This window comes from Cervus canadensis, chromosome 17 (assembly GCF_019320065.1).
Source record: "Cervus canadensis isolate Bull #8, Minnesota chromosome 17, ASM1932006v1, whole genome shotgun sequence".
NCBI classification, from domain to species: Eukaryota; Metazoa; Chordata; class Mammalia; order Artiodactyla; family Cervidae; genus Cervus; species Cervus canadensis.
Window position 1 is genome coordinate 50,570,631 of NC_057402.1, and position 17,093 is coordinate 50,587,723.

The 17,093-nt window shown below is 43.6% G+C and overlaps 1 protein-coding gene across 3 annotated transcripts in view; it reads right to left on the bottom strand.

Moving 5' to 3' along the window:
- AGBL1 (AGBL carboxypeptidase 1) overlaps positions 1-17,093 on the bottom strand; it is a 900,518-nt gene that overhangs the window by 721,156 nt on the left and 162,269 nt on the right. For all 3 annotated transcript variants that reach the window (XM_043434375.1, XM_043434374.1, XM_043434376.1), the window contains 2 exons: positions 6,169-6,334; positions 4,482-4,549 (listed from right to left, as the gene is read on the bottom strand). In XM_043434375.1, the coding sequence (XP_043290310.1) occupies positions 4,482-4,549; positions 6,169-6,334 (234 nt within the window). The remainder of the gene's footprint in view (positions 1-4,481; positions 4,550-6,168; positions 6,335-17,093) is intronic.

Here is a 17,093-nt window from a genome sequence, read left to right on the forward strand (position 1 = left end):
CAGCCTCAGCCATACCCCGAGGTGGCATACCCCAGCGGAAATGCATACCCCCATTTCCATACCCCAATGGAAATGCAACCTGGCAGGCATTGAGAAGCATCTCCCTACCAGCAAGTAAGGCCAGTATGTCTGGTGTGATGAGTGTTCAGTAACCCATGAGTTTCAGGCTAACTAGGTGACCTACTTAGCATTAGAGCCGGTTAGCAATCTGTGGATTTCCCAGGTGGTGCTAGTGGTAAAGAACCCGCCCGCCGGTGCTGGAGATATGAGAGACGCAGGTTCAATTCCCTGGGACAGGAAGATCCCCTGGGAAAGGGTGCAGAAACCAACTCCAGCATTCTTGCCTGGAGAATCCCATGGACAGAGGAGCCTGGCAGGCTATGGTATACAGGGTCACAAAGACTTGGACATGACTGATGACCCACTGCTTCTTTGTGTAAATAAGTTTTATCATAACACAACCATGCCCAGTCATTTATATATTGTCTATGATACCTTTCTTCGTGTAACAGTAAAGTGAAGTACTTGTAAGAGACCATTACTTTTTAAAAAAATATTTATTTATTCATTTATTTCTTTGGCTGTACCAGCTCTTAGTTGCAGCATGTGGGATCTAGTTTCCTGATCAACCAAACATCAAACCTTGGCCCACTGCATTGGGAACTTGGAGTCTTAGCTACTGGACCACCAGAGAATTCCCCCAGAGATCACTTCGGGTCTTTAAAGATTGAATCTTGGTCTCTGAATCTCCAGGCATTCAGGCAAGTTGTCAACTCCTTCCATATTTTATAAATGCCATTTATATTTATTTAGCGGTAGACTAACTTCTCTGCACTCACAGGAACCCAGACAAGCGTCATCATTTAGGGATTCTGAAACCCATATAACCCAGATAAGGTCCTTCCTCCTTAGACTGGACCTTTCCAATACTGACTTTGGCCAGCATTAGATTTGTGTTCAACACCCTTTTTGAAGGGACTAATTTGAACTCTGGCAGACACAATTCCCAAGTTGACCAGACTGATTTCTCTGAAGATAAAAACTGTGTCTCATTTGCTTTTGTATCATAATATCATCCCTAAGAACTTAGCATGCCGCTGCACACATGAATCATATCCAAGAAAATACCCGAAAGAAATAAAAAGTTTAAGAGGAGGGAAAAAAAGGAAGAGCTTGAATTCACTCTGTACATCCTTCTCTTCTCCAGGGTCTGTCTAAATCTAATGTTTATTTTTGTGAAGGAAAAAACATGGCCAACTCCCAGTTGAAATTCATTGCAAGTTTCTCCTTCCTTATGATGACACTTTTCAATCAAAGAACAGCACCCAACCATCCACTCTCAAGACCCTTGACAGATACAAGAAGTTCCTTTTAATCATTCTTTCTAACAGACTCCTCCCAATTAGCAACTAAGATTTTTCAAATAAAAAGGCTGTAAGTTAAAGGCCTGGGTCACTTCTCTGACCAGAAATAAATACTCCTGGCTTCTTGCCCATATGCTGCTGCTGTTGCATCGTTTCACTCATGTCCGACTCTTTTCATCCTGTGGACCGTAGCCCGCCAGGCTCTTCTGTCCATGGGATTCTCCAGACAAGAATACTGGAGTAGGTTGGCATTTCCTCCTTCAAGAGATTTTCCTGACATAGGGATCAAACCCACATCTCTTACATCTCCTGCACTGGCTGGCAGGTTCTTTACCACTAGCGTCACCTGGGAAGGCTTGGCCACATATCTAGGAGAAAACACTGCTGTCTTCTCCTGGGGAAAACAAGTTTGCTGGGGCACCAGTCCCCTGACTTTTGCAACACCCCCAGAATCAAGCCCTTCCACTGTTTTTCTGTTTCTCTACAATGCATGCTCACACACTAACTTCTCACCTTCTCTTTGGTTTGAAGGCTCTTGATGAATTATTTCCAGGGCCTCACTCATTTGTCTTATGCTTCCTTCCCAGCTGGATTTATTTATTTGTTTAGATTCCCCTCCATCCCAACTCACCATCATCTGCAGAGCCAGGGGTGGGGGCAGGGAGATGGTCTGAAAGCTCTCCACCCCACAACCCCATGCCGTGTAAAGTCAGGCACCAGCCTGCAACTTGGCCCTTCACATCAGATACAAGAGACAACTGACACTCAGCATCAAACATTCAGTTATCAAAGGGCCCGCAAGAGGGGAGGAAACGTGGCATTGATGAATGACTGCAGCAGCACAGTATTATTCGAATAAGTCAGCAAGCTCTCCATAGGCCTGCACCGGCAAGCCACAGCAAAGAGCCAGTCTGCTTCTGATGACTTCAAAAATGATTCTGCTTATCAACAGAACCCTGAGCACACCGGAATATCAATCACAGCCTTAACCTAGAGACCTGGCTAAGAGGTAGACCCTCTACGTCTAGTACTACCAATAGCAAGGTGGGTGATTATTATGATAGATAATGCAAAAAGTCCCTTTCTCTCTAGGTAGATATGTAGGTGGAAGAGAAGGGAGGGAGGAGGATGGAATGATGGATGGCTAGACAGATGAACAGATAGATACAGGTGAGCTAGATAGACAGATATAGATAGGTAGGTAGATAGATGTGAGATATATAAATTGACATATAGATGATAGACAGGTCGATAGATAAATATATAGATAGATAAAGGTGAATTACATTGAACTACAGATAGAGATGATAGGTAGGTAGGTAGGTCAATAGATACACATGATACAGGTAAATAGATATATACATAATAGAAAGGTAGATAGATGATAGATATATCAATAAATATAGATGATAGATATATAGGTGGGTAGATAAATAGATATGCAATTGATAGATAGACATATAGATGATAAATGAGTAGATGATAGATGATAAATAGATAGACAGACAGATTTTTAAACTCAGACTTCATCTCCAGGAATGTCATAAAAGCTAGTGCGTACTTTTCAGTCTTATTTCCCAGGTGTCAAAATTAAGGAACTGTAACTTGAAGGGACTTGTTCACGGACACCAACAGAAATGGAGATATAATTATAACTCATAGATGAATTATCATTTTTCTAGAGCAGTAGTTCTCAACCACAAGGTGATTTCTGTTCCCCCGCACCCCCATCCCCAGAGATATGTGGCAAGTCCTAGAGACAGTTTTGGGCTTCTCGAGTGACTCGAGAATACAGGGGACTCAGGTTTGATCTCTGGGTCAGGAAGATCCCCTGGAGAAGGAAATGGCAATTCATTCCAATGTTCTTGCCTGGAGAAGTCCATGGAGAGAGGAGCTCTGCAGGCCACAGCCCATGGGGTCGCCAAGAGTCAGACACGACCTAGTGACTAGACAACAACAAGACACAGTTTTGTTCATGACTGAGGGGTCAAAGCGGTGGGTGTCACCAGCGCCTTGGGCAGTGAGGTCAGGGATCCTACTAACATCCTACAATGCACAAGGCAAGCCACCACAACTAAGAATTATCTGGTCGAATGCCAATAGTGCCAATGTTCAGAAAGCCTTTTCTAGAAATGCAGTCAGCAAACTGTGCCCCACCGTCCCTATTGTTTACACATTTGTCTACGGCTGCTTTTGTGCTACAACAGCGAAGCTGAGTCATTGTGACAGAGGCTGAAAGGTCCACGAAGCCTACAGCAATGATCATTTGACCTCCCCTAGAAAGTTTGCTGACCTCCACTCTATAGCACAGGTTATCAGTGACGGAGACCAAAAGGCACCACTTTCTGCTGGTTAGGATGATCACAATACAACCCAAGGGAACACAGCTCACATCAACTCAAAGGTAAGTGGAGTTGCACAACACAGTGGTCCTGTGTGTATAGAGTGAGTAGAAAAGGCTAACTTACAAAGGTACTGAAGATCTACCAGAAAAAGTTTCCATGGTCTCTTTGCCTGAACTTATTGCCTGAACTTATTTGCCTGAACTTATTGCCTGAACATTCACACTTATTAAATACACCAACCAGGAGTGTCTACCTGAGGCTCATCCTGATGGAATACTAGTGCCTAATAACAGAGAGCTTCTGATGTGGCAATAAGGCTGTATAGGACCTACCAAGATGAAAATGACAACAGTAGCCGTCACTAACTCAGCATCAGTACCTGCCGGGCCCTGGAGTGGAAGCACAATGTGAAGGTCGCTCATCCAGACCAGAACACTGGAGTGGGTAGCCATTCCCCTTTCCAGGGGATCTTCCCAACCCCAGGACTGACTCAGGTCTCCTGCATTGCAGGCAGATTCTTTACCAGCTGAGCCACCAGGGAAGCCCAAGAATACTGGAGTGGGCAGCCTATCCCTTCTCCAGGAGATCTTCCTGACCCAGGAATTGAACCGGGGTCTCCTGCATCGCAGGCAGATTCTTCACCAGCTGAGCTACCAGGGAAGCACAAAAGTATGTCCTTACAATTTACTGTGGGTTCAGCTGAACATAGAAAAGGGCATTTTCCTTTGATAATTGAGAATTGATCATTTGAATCAAGGGCAAGTGTACCTACTTCCTCTTTCACATCTTCAGAATCTGAGTCTTTGTCCTCTTCTTCCTCACCATCATCTTCATAATCTTCTAAGTGGGGAAACAAAACAGAGGTGGGTTGGGATTCTTAGAACACAATGGTTAGTACTTTTTCTCACAACTAGGAGGCTATTATTAAGTGCACAAGACCTCAATTATTGCATGTGTAATTTGTGCAAATATAGGCACACAAGAGCACTATCTCATGAAGTCTAAAGTGCTGCCTCATGCTGAATGCAAAATGATTGCAGAATAAAATGACACATGGCTTCCCAGATGGCTCAAGCAGTAAAGTATATGCCTGCAATGCAGGAGACGCAGGTTCAGTCCCTGAGTTGGGAAGATCCCCTGGAGGAGGAAATGGCAACCCACTCCAGTATTCTTGCCTGGAGAATCCCAAGGAAAAAGGAGCTTTGCAGGCTATAGTTCATGGGGTCACAAAGATTTGGACAGGACTGAGCAACTTAGCAGGCACGTGGACCATTCTGGCTTCCTCCACCGATATAGAAGTAGTTATGCAACTCACATTGCCAGAGTTTAGTGATCACATACATGTCAAAGCTGCGGTAATGTCGACAGCACTTTGATTGACTCCCTAATTTTAGTATGAAGGAACTTATTTAAAACAAAAGTCCAAAGAAAGCATCCAGTGTCATTGCAACAAGATGATGCCTACAGAAAATCTGTTCCCTGAAAAAAGGACAAAGTTGAAAAGCACTAGAATCCTCTGACAACAAAATCTTCTTGGACAATGGATAATCACACTGTCAAGTATTCTAACATGACTACTGTGGGGTGAAAGTGAAAGTGAAGTCGTGTCCGACTCTTAGCGACCCCATGGACTGCAGCCTACCAGGCTCCTCCGTCCATGGGATTTTCCAGGCAAGAATACTGGAGTGGGGTGCCATTGCCTTCTCCTGTACTGTGGGGGTAGTAAACAGCAAAAGTTTAATTTCAATTCTATCCTTAAGGCAAATTCATTCTAGAACCAGTCTGTACATTTGAGGGACTCCATCATGGGACTGGAAATAGATTTTTTTTTTTTTAATCAGGTGAGATGACCATACAGTCATTCCATCAGTTCAGTTCAGTTTCTCAGTCATGTCCGACTCTTTGAGACCCCATGAACTGCAGCACGCCAAGCTTCCCTGTTCATCACCAACTCCTGGAGCTTACTCAAACTCATGTCCATCGAGTCAGTGATGCAAACTGGCAACAGTTAATAATAAAGGACAAAATTAATGAGCTTGGTGTTACGAAAAATTTGCCTTTTCATTCATCTGTCTAATTAGCTTATTAGATAATCATGGTTAATCTGTAAAAAAAAAAAAACTGATTCTACTTTCATCCACAGGCCTCTGAAATATTATCCAAATGCAAAAATTCATCATAAAGCTTATAGCTATGAGCAAAATGAGTACAGAATAACTACCCACACATTGTGTACATGCTTAGTCACTCAGTTGTGTCTGACTCTTTGTGACCTCATGAACTGCAGCCTGCCAGACTCCTCTGTCCATGGGATTCTCCAGGCAAGAATACTGGAGTGGGTTGCCATTTCCTCCTCCAGAGGATCTTCCCAACCCAGGGATCATACCTGCATCTCCTGCATTGGCAGGTGGACTCTTTTCCACTGAGCCACAGGAAGATCTGTATATCCACATATTTACCTTCAGTTAGAACACACGGAGTTTCAGAGGTGATGATCCCAGGAACTGGAAAAGAATAAGCGCTGCTGGTTGTTACCAAGGGAAGTGGACTCTTAGGGTAGCATTGTCTCAGGATCTGAAGAACAATGGAGATGACAGGCTCCAGACTTTGGTCATCCAGGCAGTTCTAAACAAAGAGAATATCCTATCAGACACCACCATCTTCTGCAGAGCCCCTTTGTTATAATGGTATTTTAGGTAATGAACTACACATAGCCTAAATGCACAGTAAATATCTTTAAGGTAGACCAGCTAATCTGAACATTCTAATGTAGCATTTTGTCTAATGTAGAATCTGCTTTGGTCCAGTCTATCATCTACATTTTTATTTCTCTTTTACAGCTCATATATTACTGGGGTGAATTTAATTTGAAAATAGACTTGAAAGATTTTCAAGGGAGGTTGCACCTGAGGTAAGATATTGTCTAGAAGAGCTGATGGAAGGAAAGGAAATGACATCTTCCTTCAACCATCCATGTGTCACTGTGAATTATCCCCTAAATTAGAGAGTGAGCAGCTGAACTGATAGAAGTTTTATTGTTCTCTTTCAGCTATTATCTGAGGGGAAAATATCAAGGAAGATGTAAAATATGAAATCAGAAGAAAGATTAAGAGAATCCCAAGCACCTGACTTAAATAGCATGCTTCTTCTCAAAGCCCACAGTGTCGATCCCTCTTGGTAGCTACACAAAGCAAAGAAAATTTGAGTTTGCAAGAGGTAACATTTTGATACTGATGGAACATGACAAGATCCTGCTTTTCAGGCACTGTGGAAAATGTAAGAACAAGTATACTAAACTGAGAGAGAGAAAGGGAGTTGGGAGTGGTCAGGATCTCTTTGGCAAAAGCATGACGACTTTCTTCAGTCTCTTAGTAAACATTTTGTCTCCCGATTTGGTACAGAGAGTTGATTAATGAAAGCCTCCAGTGTGACATTCTTAAAGGGCCCCTAGTAAGCTCTGAGGCCAATAAGTCATAGCAGGAGATATGGAAGATGCTTTAGAACATGCCACAGGGCAGAGACTGTCTACAGTGATGCCCTGCATGGTACCTTCAGGCCCACATTATAGGAAGCCCCACAGGAAAGAACATGAAGGGAAAAAAGTTAATAAAATTTAAGCCATGAATTTAAGCTACCCAAATGACTTCAGAGTAAAATAAAAGTAAGCCAACTTTCAAAACATAAAGCTCTTACTACAATCAAGAATGACTGGGACTTCCCTAGTGGTCCAGTGGGTAAGACTTCACCTTCCAATGCAGGAGATGTGAGTTCAGTCCCTGGTCAGAGAGCTAAGATCGCACATGCTTTGCAATCAAAAAACCAAAACATAAAAGCAACAAAATCAATATTGTAACAAACTCAATAAAGACTTTAAAATTGGTCCACATCAAAAAGAGAAAAGAATGCTATCTCTCTTTAGTGTGCTCAAGTAATACCAATCAGGTAACCTGAACCAACAGCAGGAAACACTTTCCATGGAAAATAAATTAGTTGAGGCTATTTCACCACCAAAAGTAAGACTTAGTTAGTCATGTCTGACTCTTTGTGACTGCAGCCCACCAGGCTCCTCTGTCCATGGAATTCTCCAGGCCAGAATACTGGAGTGGGTAGCCTTTCCCTTCTCCAGGGGATCTTCCCAACCCAGGGATCGATGCCAGGTCTCCTGCATTGCAGGTGGATCCTTTACCATCTGAGTTACCCAAGAAGCCCACTTCATCACTGGGACTGCTCAAGGAGTTTCAAGTGCTTGGTGAAAAGTATGAGGATTGGAAAAAGAGGGAACTGAATGTGGACGATAAAGAGAGGTGAGTGAGGTGGATGACTGATCAGAGGTAACGCTCCGAGTTACAACTTTAGGAGATATGGAGCCAAGTCCAGGCCAGGCAACTTGCTCAAACCTGCCAGTACTCTGGAAGCCAGGTCTGTCTATGACGGTCACTGGTATCACTGCTGATGATGGAAACAGTGTTTTAGTTGGTGTGGGAGGGTGCAGGTGAAAAGCAAGTGAAAGGATGGAGTCAAGTCCAAGTGTCCTGTTGGATTACGCCATGCCATGAACTGACTTTGGGTGATGATGTCTACAGAAACCTAGACATTAAGGATAATGTTATATTTGGTGTCTGCTCTACTCTGGAGAAAACATTTATGAATTTGAAGGTGATCCTTGGACTGATACTATGTATAAGATAGACAACTAACAGAGAATCTACTGTGAAGCTAAGGAAGCTCTACTCTGTGCTCCAGGTGACCTAAATGAGAAGGAAACCAGAAGAGAAGGGCTGTATGTGAGTGTGTGGCTGACTCACTTGCTGCACAGAAGAAAGGAACACAAGACTGCAAAGGAATATGTGCATGAGTGCTCAGTTGTGTCCACTCTTTGCGACCTCAGGGACTGTAACCAGCCAGGCTCCCCCATCCATGGTATTTTCCGGGCAAGAACCCTGGAGTGGGTTACCATTTCCTACTCCAAATGCAACCACACTCCAATAAAAATTAATTAAAAAAATAAAGATGATCCTTGAGTCCAAGTTATTATAATAAGATGGCAACCCACTCCAATATTCTTGCCTGGAGAATCCCAGGGACAGAGAGCCTGGGGGCTGCCGTCTATGGGGTCGAACAGAATCAGACATGACTGAAGCGACTTAGCAGCAGCAGCAGCAGATCCTTCGCCAACATTTTCCTAGTCTTAATGCATCATGACCAAGACCCAGGTGAGGCAAGAAAGGGCTCAGGACACAAAATTTAAGTGGGCATGCACCCTTTGGCTCCTTCAAATGCAGGGTAGGTGCTTGTGTTGTGTACAATCAGATGATAAGACTCCAAGATATAGGATCTCTGTGGACAAATATCTCAGAATTGGGGCAAAGGTGACATCTATAGGCTCACTCTTCCCATAACTCCGAATCATCCACCTGCTACTTGAAAAAGATGATGAAATACAAGAATTCTTAAAATATTCAACTCACGTTTAATATCATTGAGTCAGCTGTGGGATGATAAAGATCCTACTCTCATAATATGTAAGTGAAATAGCGTATAGCACACAGCTCAGATCAGAGCAAGGCCACCTGAATTCAAATCCTTGACTGCACCTCAATGTTCACTGCAGCACTGTTTACAATAGCCAAGACATGGAGGTAACCTAAATGCCCATCGACAGAGGAATGGATAAAGAAGATGTGGTGCATGTACACAATGGAGTACTTCTCAGCCATAAAAAGAATGAAATAATGCCACTTGCAGCCACATGGATGGACCTAGAGAGTACCATACTGAGTGAAGTAAGTCAGAGAAGGAGAAATATTGTATGACATCCCTTACATGGGGAATCTAAAAAGAAATGATCAAATGAACTTATTTACCAAACAGAAAGAGGCTCACAGACTTAGAGAATGAACTTACAGTGGCCGGGGGCGGGGAGTGGGGAAGGCATAGCTAGAGAGTTTGGGAAGACCATGTACTCACTGCTATATTCAAAATGGATCACCAACAAGGATCTATTGTTGTTCACAGGGAACTCTGTTCAATGTTATGTGCCAACCTGGATGGGACAGGAATTTGGGAGGGAATGGATACATGTATATGTATGGCTGAGTCCCTTTGCTATTCACCTAAAACTACCACAACTTCGTTAACCGGCTATACCCTAACATAAAATAAAAAGTTAAATGTTGAAAAAAAAAAAAAACAAATCCTGGGCTGATGATGGCTAACTGTGCAACCTGGAATCCTGGTAAGTTACTACATACAAATTCTCTTTACAGCTTCCTTATCTCTAAAGAGGAGATACTTTCAGTACCTCTCTCATAAGACTGTGTCTGAATTAAATGAGTTATACGTAAGATGAGTGCCTAATAGTAAACACTCGGTAAGTGAGCTAGGAGGATGCCAGGAGGCATCATTAGGATCATAAAATCTCATAAGAATCTGAAAAGATCTTAGGAGACCACTGCTAACTCACGGCGGAGTCCTAGAAACAATCCTCACAATAACAAAATGAGATGTTCTAGTGGAAGAGGCGCTCAAGGAAGAAACGGTCCTGGGTTTAAGCTCCAGATCTGCTTCTCACTGGGCTTCCATGGCGGCTCAGTGGTAATGAACGCGCCTGCAATGCCGGAGGCCCAGGTTCGATCCCTGGGTTGGGAAGATGCCCTGGAGAAGGAGACGGCAACCCACTCCAGTATTCTTGCCTGTTGGAAATCCCATGGACAGAGGAGCCTGGTGTGCTATAGTTCATGGGGTCACAAGCAGACTTAGTGACTAAACAGCAACTGCTTCTCACCAGCCAAAGCCATCAGCATCTCCTGCCTCGACGCTCATGGTCTGACTTCTCCGCTTCCCTCCTAACTCCTCCTCCTCCCAAGCCTTGGGATACTCCTCTGCAGTGGCAGCCAGCATGATCCTTGACAAGTTGAAATCAGTTTGAAAGGAAGTAGAGTTTCAGTTTTGCAGCATGAAATGAGCTTTAGAAATTGATTATACAAGAGTGTAAGGTACTCAACACTACTGGACTATACACTGAAAACTGGTTAAGATGGTCAACTTCATGTTAAATGACTTTTACCACAATTAATTTTTTTTTAATTTTTTAAAAATACTTATTTATTTTTATTTATTTGGTTCTTTGTTGAGACATGTGGGGTCTAGTTCCCTGACCAGGGATCGAACCCAGACCCTCTGCATTAGGAGCTTGGAGTCAGCCACCAGACCAACATGGAAGTCCCTAATTTAAAAAAAAAAAAATTTTTTTTAAGCATAAATCCTATTAAGTCACTCCCCTGCTTCACATCTGAGAGAAATGAAATCTGAATTCCTTTCCATGGTCTAGAAGGCTCTACATGATCTGGTCTTCCCAAACTCTCCAAATCTGTCTTTTCCCCTTCTCTGTACCTGCTTAAAATCTGATGGAAATAATACGTATTTTTATTTTTAATGTATTTAATTTATATTTAATGTATTTAATCTGATGGAATAAGTTGTATTTTTTATCATGGTTCAGGGTGCTCCAGACACTCTGGTCCTGCCTATGTCTCCAACTTCACCTCACTTCTTTCCTCTCTTCCTCCCCATGCTTCTGCCCTACCCACAACCTCAGCACCTGAGGGACGGCCCATTCGCCTTTTTTAATCCTCACTCTGGAACCCTCATGGTCAGACCTTCACTTTCTCGTCATTCAGATTTCAGGCTCTGAGGATTGCTCTTTCACACCAGGCTTAGAGTGGTCCCTCTCCTTCCTCCCTCTCTAGAAACTTTTCAAATATAATTGGCAAATTCTAAAGCCCAGAAGCTTCAATTCAGGCTTGTCTTACATAGAAAAACCTTTGGGTTAGGACTTTCTGGCTCATCCTTGCCTAGGTCTTTCCTTGCCTGACTCTCCAAAATGTCTTAGTGGTTTCTCAAGTTGGACACTGCATTCCTATCCCCTCTGTACCTCCTGGCTGACTCCCTTGCACTTTCACACACAAACCAAGTTTCTCAAGGTGTTCTGGCCTGACTCAAATGTCAATGACTTCCTTCTCAAAGCCTTCTCTGGTCAGCCAAGACCAAACGGAACTCTCCTTCCTCTGCAGAGCTTGGCCATTTCCACTCTGGCATCCCACCTGCTACCTTTACACTTCCAATTAATTTTACTGGAGTATAGTTGCTTTACAATATTATGTTAGTTTCTGCCGTATAGTAAAGTGTATCAGCCATACATACATATTGCTGTTTAGTCGCTAAATTGTGTCCAATTCTTCTGCGACCCTGTGGACTGTAGCCTGCCAGGCTCCTCTGATCATGTAATTTCCCAAGCAAGAATACTGGAGTGGCATTATTAGAGAAATGCAAATCAAAACCACAATGAGGTACCATTACACACCAGTCAGGATGGCTGCTATCCAAAAGTCTACAAGCAATAAATGCTGGAGAGGGTGTGGAGAAAAGGGAACCCTCTTACACTGTTGGTGGGAATGCAAACTAGTACAGCCACTATGGAAAACAGTGTGGAGATTCCTTAAAAAACTGGAAATAGAACTGCCATATGACCCAGCAATACCACTTCTGGGCATACACACTGAGGAAACCAGATCTGAAAGAGACACATGCACCCCAATGTTCATCGCAGCACTGTTTATAATAGCCAGGACATGGAAGCAACCTAGATGCCCATCAGCAGATGAATGGATAAGGAAGCTGGGGTACATATACACCATGGAATTTTACTCAGCCGTCAAAAGGAATTCATTTGAACCAGTCCTAATGAGATGGATGAAACTGGAGCCCCTTATACAGAGTGAAGTAAGCCAGAAAGATAAAGAACATTACAGCATACTAACACATATATATGGAATTTAGAAAGATGGTAACGATAACCCTATATGCAAAACAGAAAAAGAGACACAGAAATACAGAACAGACTTTTGAACTCTGTGGGAGAAGGTGAGGGTGGGATGTTTCAAAAGAACAGCATGTATACTATCTATGGTGAAACAGATCACCAGCCCAGGTGGGATGCATGAGACAAGTGCTCCCGGCCTGGTGCACTGGGAAGACCCAGAGGAATCGGGTGGAGAGGGAGGTGGGAGGGGGGATCGGGATGGGGAATAAGTGTAAATCTATGGCTGATTCATATCAATGTATGACAAAACCCACTGAAATGTTGTGAAGTAATTAGCCTCCAACTAATAAAAAAATTAAAAAAAAAAAAAAAGAATACTGGAGTGGGTTGCCATTTTCTTCTCCAGGGGATCTTCCCGACCTAGGGATCAAACCTATATCTCCTGCATTGCAGATGTATTTTTTACCATTGAGCCACCGGGAAAGCCCCACATATACATGTATCTCTTCATTTTCTCTGTCTTCCTGCCCATTCATATCACGACAGTGTGTTAAGCAGATTTCCCTGTGCTATACAGTAGGTTCTCAGCAGTTATCTATTTTAAACACAGTAGTGTATATATGTGAATCCCAGTCTCCCAGTTCATCCGAGCCCTGCTTTCCCCTCTTGGAATTCATATATTTGTTCTCTGCGTCTGTTTCTCTATTTCTGCTTCACAAATAAGTTCATCTATAGTATTTTTTTGGCTTTCCAGATGGTGCAGTGGTAAAGATTCCACCTGCCAAGGAGGAGACCCAGTTCGATCCCTGGATCAAGAAGATGCCATGGAGTAAGAAATGGCAACTAGATCCATTATTCTTGCCTGGAAAATGCTATGGACAGAGGAGACTGGCAGCAACATTCCATGTGGTCACAAAGAGCTGGACATGAATGAGCGACTAAGGACACACACATGTAACATTTTTTTTCTAGATTCCACATGTATGTGTTAATGCACGGTATTTGTTTTTCCCTTTCTGACTTACTTCACTCTGGATGACAATTCTAGGTCCATCCTTGTCTCTGCAAATGAACAATTTCATTCCTTTTCATGGCTGAGTAAAGCAGAGACATTACTCTGTCAACACAGGTCCATATAGTCAAGATTATGGTCTGCCCAGTGGTCATGTATGGCTGTGAGAGCTGGACGGTAAAGAAGGCAGAACACCAAAGAACAGATGCCTTCGAACTGTGCTGCTGGAGAAGACTCCTGAAAGTCCCTTGGACATCAGGGAGATCAAACCAGTCAATGGTAAGGAAGATCAACCCTGAATATTCACTGGAAGGACTAATGCTGAAGCTTAAGCTCCAGTATTTCAGTCATCTGATGCGAACAGACAACTCATTGGAAAAGTCCCTGATGCTGGGAAAGATTGAGGGCCAAAGGAGAAGAGAGCCTCAGAGGATGAGATGGCTGGATGGCATCACGTATGCAATGAACATAAACTCGGGCGATCTCCAGGAGATGGTGAGGGACAGGGAGGCCCAGCGTGCTAGAGTCCAGGGAGGAGCAAACAGTCGGACATGACTTGGCAACTAAACAACAATATTCCATTGTAAATATGTAACACATCTTCTTTATCCATTTCTCTCTTGATGGACATTTAGGTTGCTTCCATGTCCTGGCTACTGTAAATAGTGCTGCAATTTTTTAAAAGGCTATCATGGCTTACTCTTATGGTTCTCAAAGTAAGGGTCCCAGACCAGCAGCTTTAACATCACCTGAATACTTACGAGAAATGCAGAATCTTGTACCTCAACTCAGATCTAATGAGAAACTCTGTGAGTGGAGTCCAGTTATCTGCATATAAATGAGCACTCTGGGTGATTATGACATATGATTAAGTTTCCAAACAACCAATCGTAGCAATGTTTTAGGTCTCAGAAGCTGTTCTGGCTCCAAAGAGTGAGTGGCCCCTTTATCTGATTATCTCATACAAATTTATTCCATCTGCAATTATCCATTTCTCCAAATTGGTAACTATCTCAAACTATTTCAGGGCATCCTAGTAGGGGTTCTGTTTTAACCTTACATCCAAATGGTCAGCATTCTTTCTCCTTTCTTGTGCAAAGTGCCAGCAAGATCCCGTTATGTTACACACAGCCTCCCTGCATTATGGACAATGTGAACCTCTGAACATTTAAAGGATGCTCAGAGAATCTGTGCAAGGATTCAGGACCCAGGAAACAAAGAGGTGGGGTTATTGAGAGAGAAACATGGCAGGTAGTGACCTCAGCAGCCACGTGAAGAACACTGTGATGGGCAGGAACCGTGGGAAGGACTCAAAAACAGTTCTTTCTCAGCCACTTTCACGCCTGGTAGACTTGTAATGACACCACAAACACCAATAAAAATGGTACAGGACAGCAGTTCTCCAAGTGTGATCCCCAGTCCAGAAGCAGCAGCTCTCACTTAGAAACTTGTTAAATAGGCTCCATCCCAGATCTACTGAATCAGAAGCTCCAAGGACGGGGACCTTGCCACCATATAGCGGCTTTGATCACACTCAACTTGGAGAACCTCTGGTGCATTTTACAGAAGCTTGGACTCTTGAGTAAGACCATCATATATACACTAACATGCGCAAAACAGCTAGCTAGTGGGAAGTTACTGTATAGCTCAGGGAGTTCATCTCAGTCTCTGTGATGACCTAGAGGGGTGGGATGGGATGGGAAGGGTGGGAGGGAAGCTCAAGAGGGAGGGGAAAACTAACATAACATTGTACAGCAATTATAATCCAATTTAAAAAATCATCAATTTCAAATCCTTTAGGTAGGTAGTGTTAGTTGCTCAGTCATGTCTGAGTCTTTACGATCCCATGGACTGCAGCCCATCAGGCTCCTCTGTCCATGGAATTTTCCAGGCAAGAATACTGGAGTGGGTTAACATTCTTTTCTCCGGGGGATCTTCCCGCCCCAGGGATCAAACGTGGGTCTCCCTCATTGCAGGCAGATTCTTTACTATCTGAGCCACCAAATCCTTTAAAAATATTGAAATCAGAAAGTCTGCATAAGCTGCTATGCCAGTCTTGGGCTAGAGTAAGCATTCAACACAAATTTCCTCCCCCCTGCCTTTTCCATCTCTTCCTTCATTTTCTTCTTCTTCCTCTTCTTCTCCTGCATTTTCAGTGTTATCACCATCAGCTGCAGCCGCAGCAGCATAATATGCAATAGTGGCCAAACTGACATCCCCATATCCAAGGTTTCCACGTTGGCCGTCCTGCAGTTCCCGTGCCTTCTCTGGCAGGAGAGGGGAGAGGATAGATGTGAAGCCCCAACTCCAGCACAGCTGCAAAAGCATCTGTGCTCAGAGCCCACAGTCCAGGTGCTAGGAGGTTCTGCAGGCAAGAGAAACCTGGCCACCAAGTGCAGAGTCTGCCTCCCTCACATTCTGCTTCCAGTCCCAACAGTAATTGGAGGCTGGGAACTTGTTGTAAATTTGCTTAATTGGGCGGTTGAGATCTTTATCGACCTGCTGAGGAACTGCTTCTAGAAGCCTGCTCCTAGGCTCACAGCCGCTTTTATGCCTGGGCTTCACTTCGCATCTTCTCCACCCTCTCCGTGTCAAAGACCTGCACCTCTGGGATCAACATCTTCTCTCTTTTCTGCTCTTCTGCTATTTTTAAAAACAACAGATATGAGAAACAGTCAAAAATACAGAGGGAAGGGGCAGAGCTGCTGGCTGCAACACCCGAGCCGGAGTAGGGGGCTGTGAGAGATCAGCAAAGCAGCAGGCAGTTTCACAAGCACTGGGAGAAATTCGAGATTTGAAGAACAGAAAGTATGGTGCAACTTGGAAAAATTCAGAGCATTTCCTCATCCAGAGGGACAGAATGGAAAAGGTAGCTATTTCATGACCGAGAAGCTCTGAAAACTGTAATGATGGAGAGAAACCCAGAGGTGATAGCAGACAGAAAATCAGATATTGGCTTGCAGCACAATATTATGTTATTGTTTAGAGGCAAAAAAGCTTTTAAAAAATGGTTAGAGTCTATAGATACCATGGTTAGAAAACGGCATTCTGGTTGACTGCTTCATTACCCCAGATGTACTCAGGTGGAGAGAAATTGGAAGGTGTCCAGAGAGAAGCAATGAGACCAATGAAGGGAGTGCAGAGACTAATATGAAGACATTAAGCATTGTTTAGGCTTCCCTGGAAGCTTAGCTGGTAAAGAATCTGCCTGCAACACAGGAGACCCCGCTTTGATTCCTGGGTTGGGAAGATCCGCTGGAGAAGGGAACAGCTACCCAATCCAGTATCCGTGGGGGTCCCTGGTGGCTCAGCTGGTAAAGAATCTGCCTGCAGTGCTGGAGGCCTGGGTTTGATCCCTGAATTGGGAAGATTCCCTGGAGAAGGGAACAGCTACCCACTCCAGCATTCTGGCCTAGAGCAATTCCATGGACCGTATAGTCCATGGGGTTGCAAAGAATTTGACACCACTGAGTGACTTTTATTTTCACTTTTCAAGCATTGTTTAGTCGCTAAGTTGTGTCAGACTCTTTTTTGACACCATGGACTGTGGC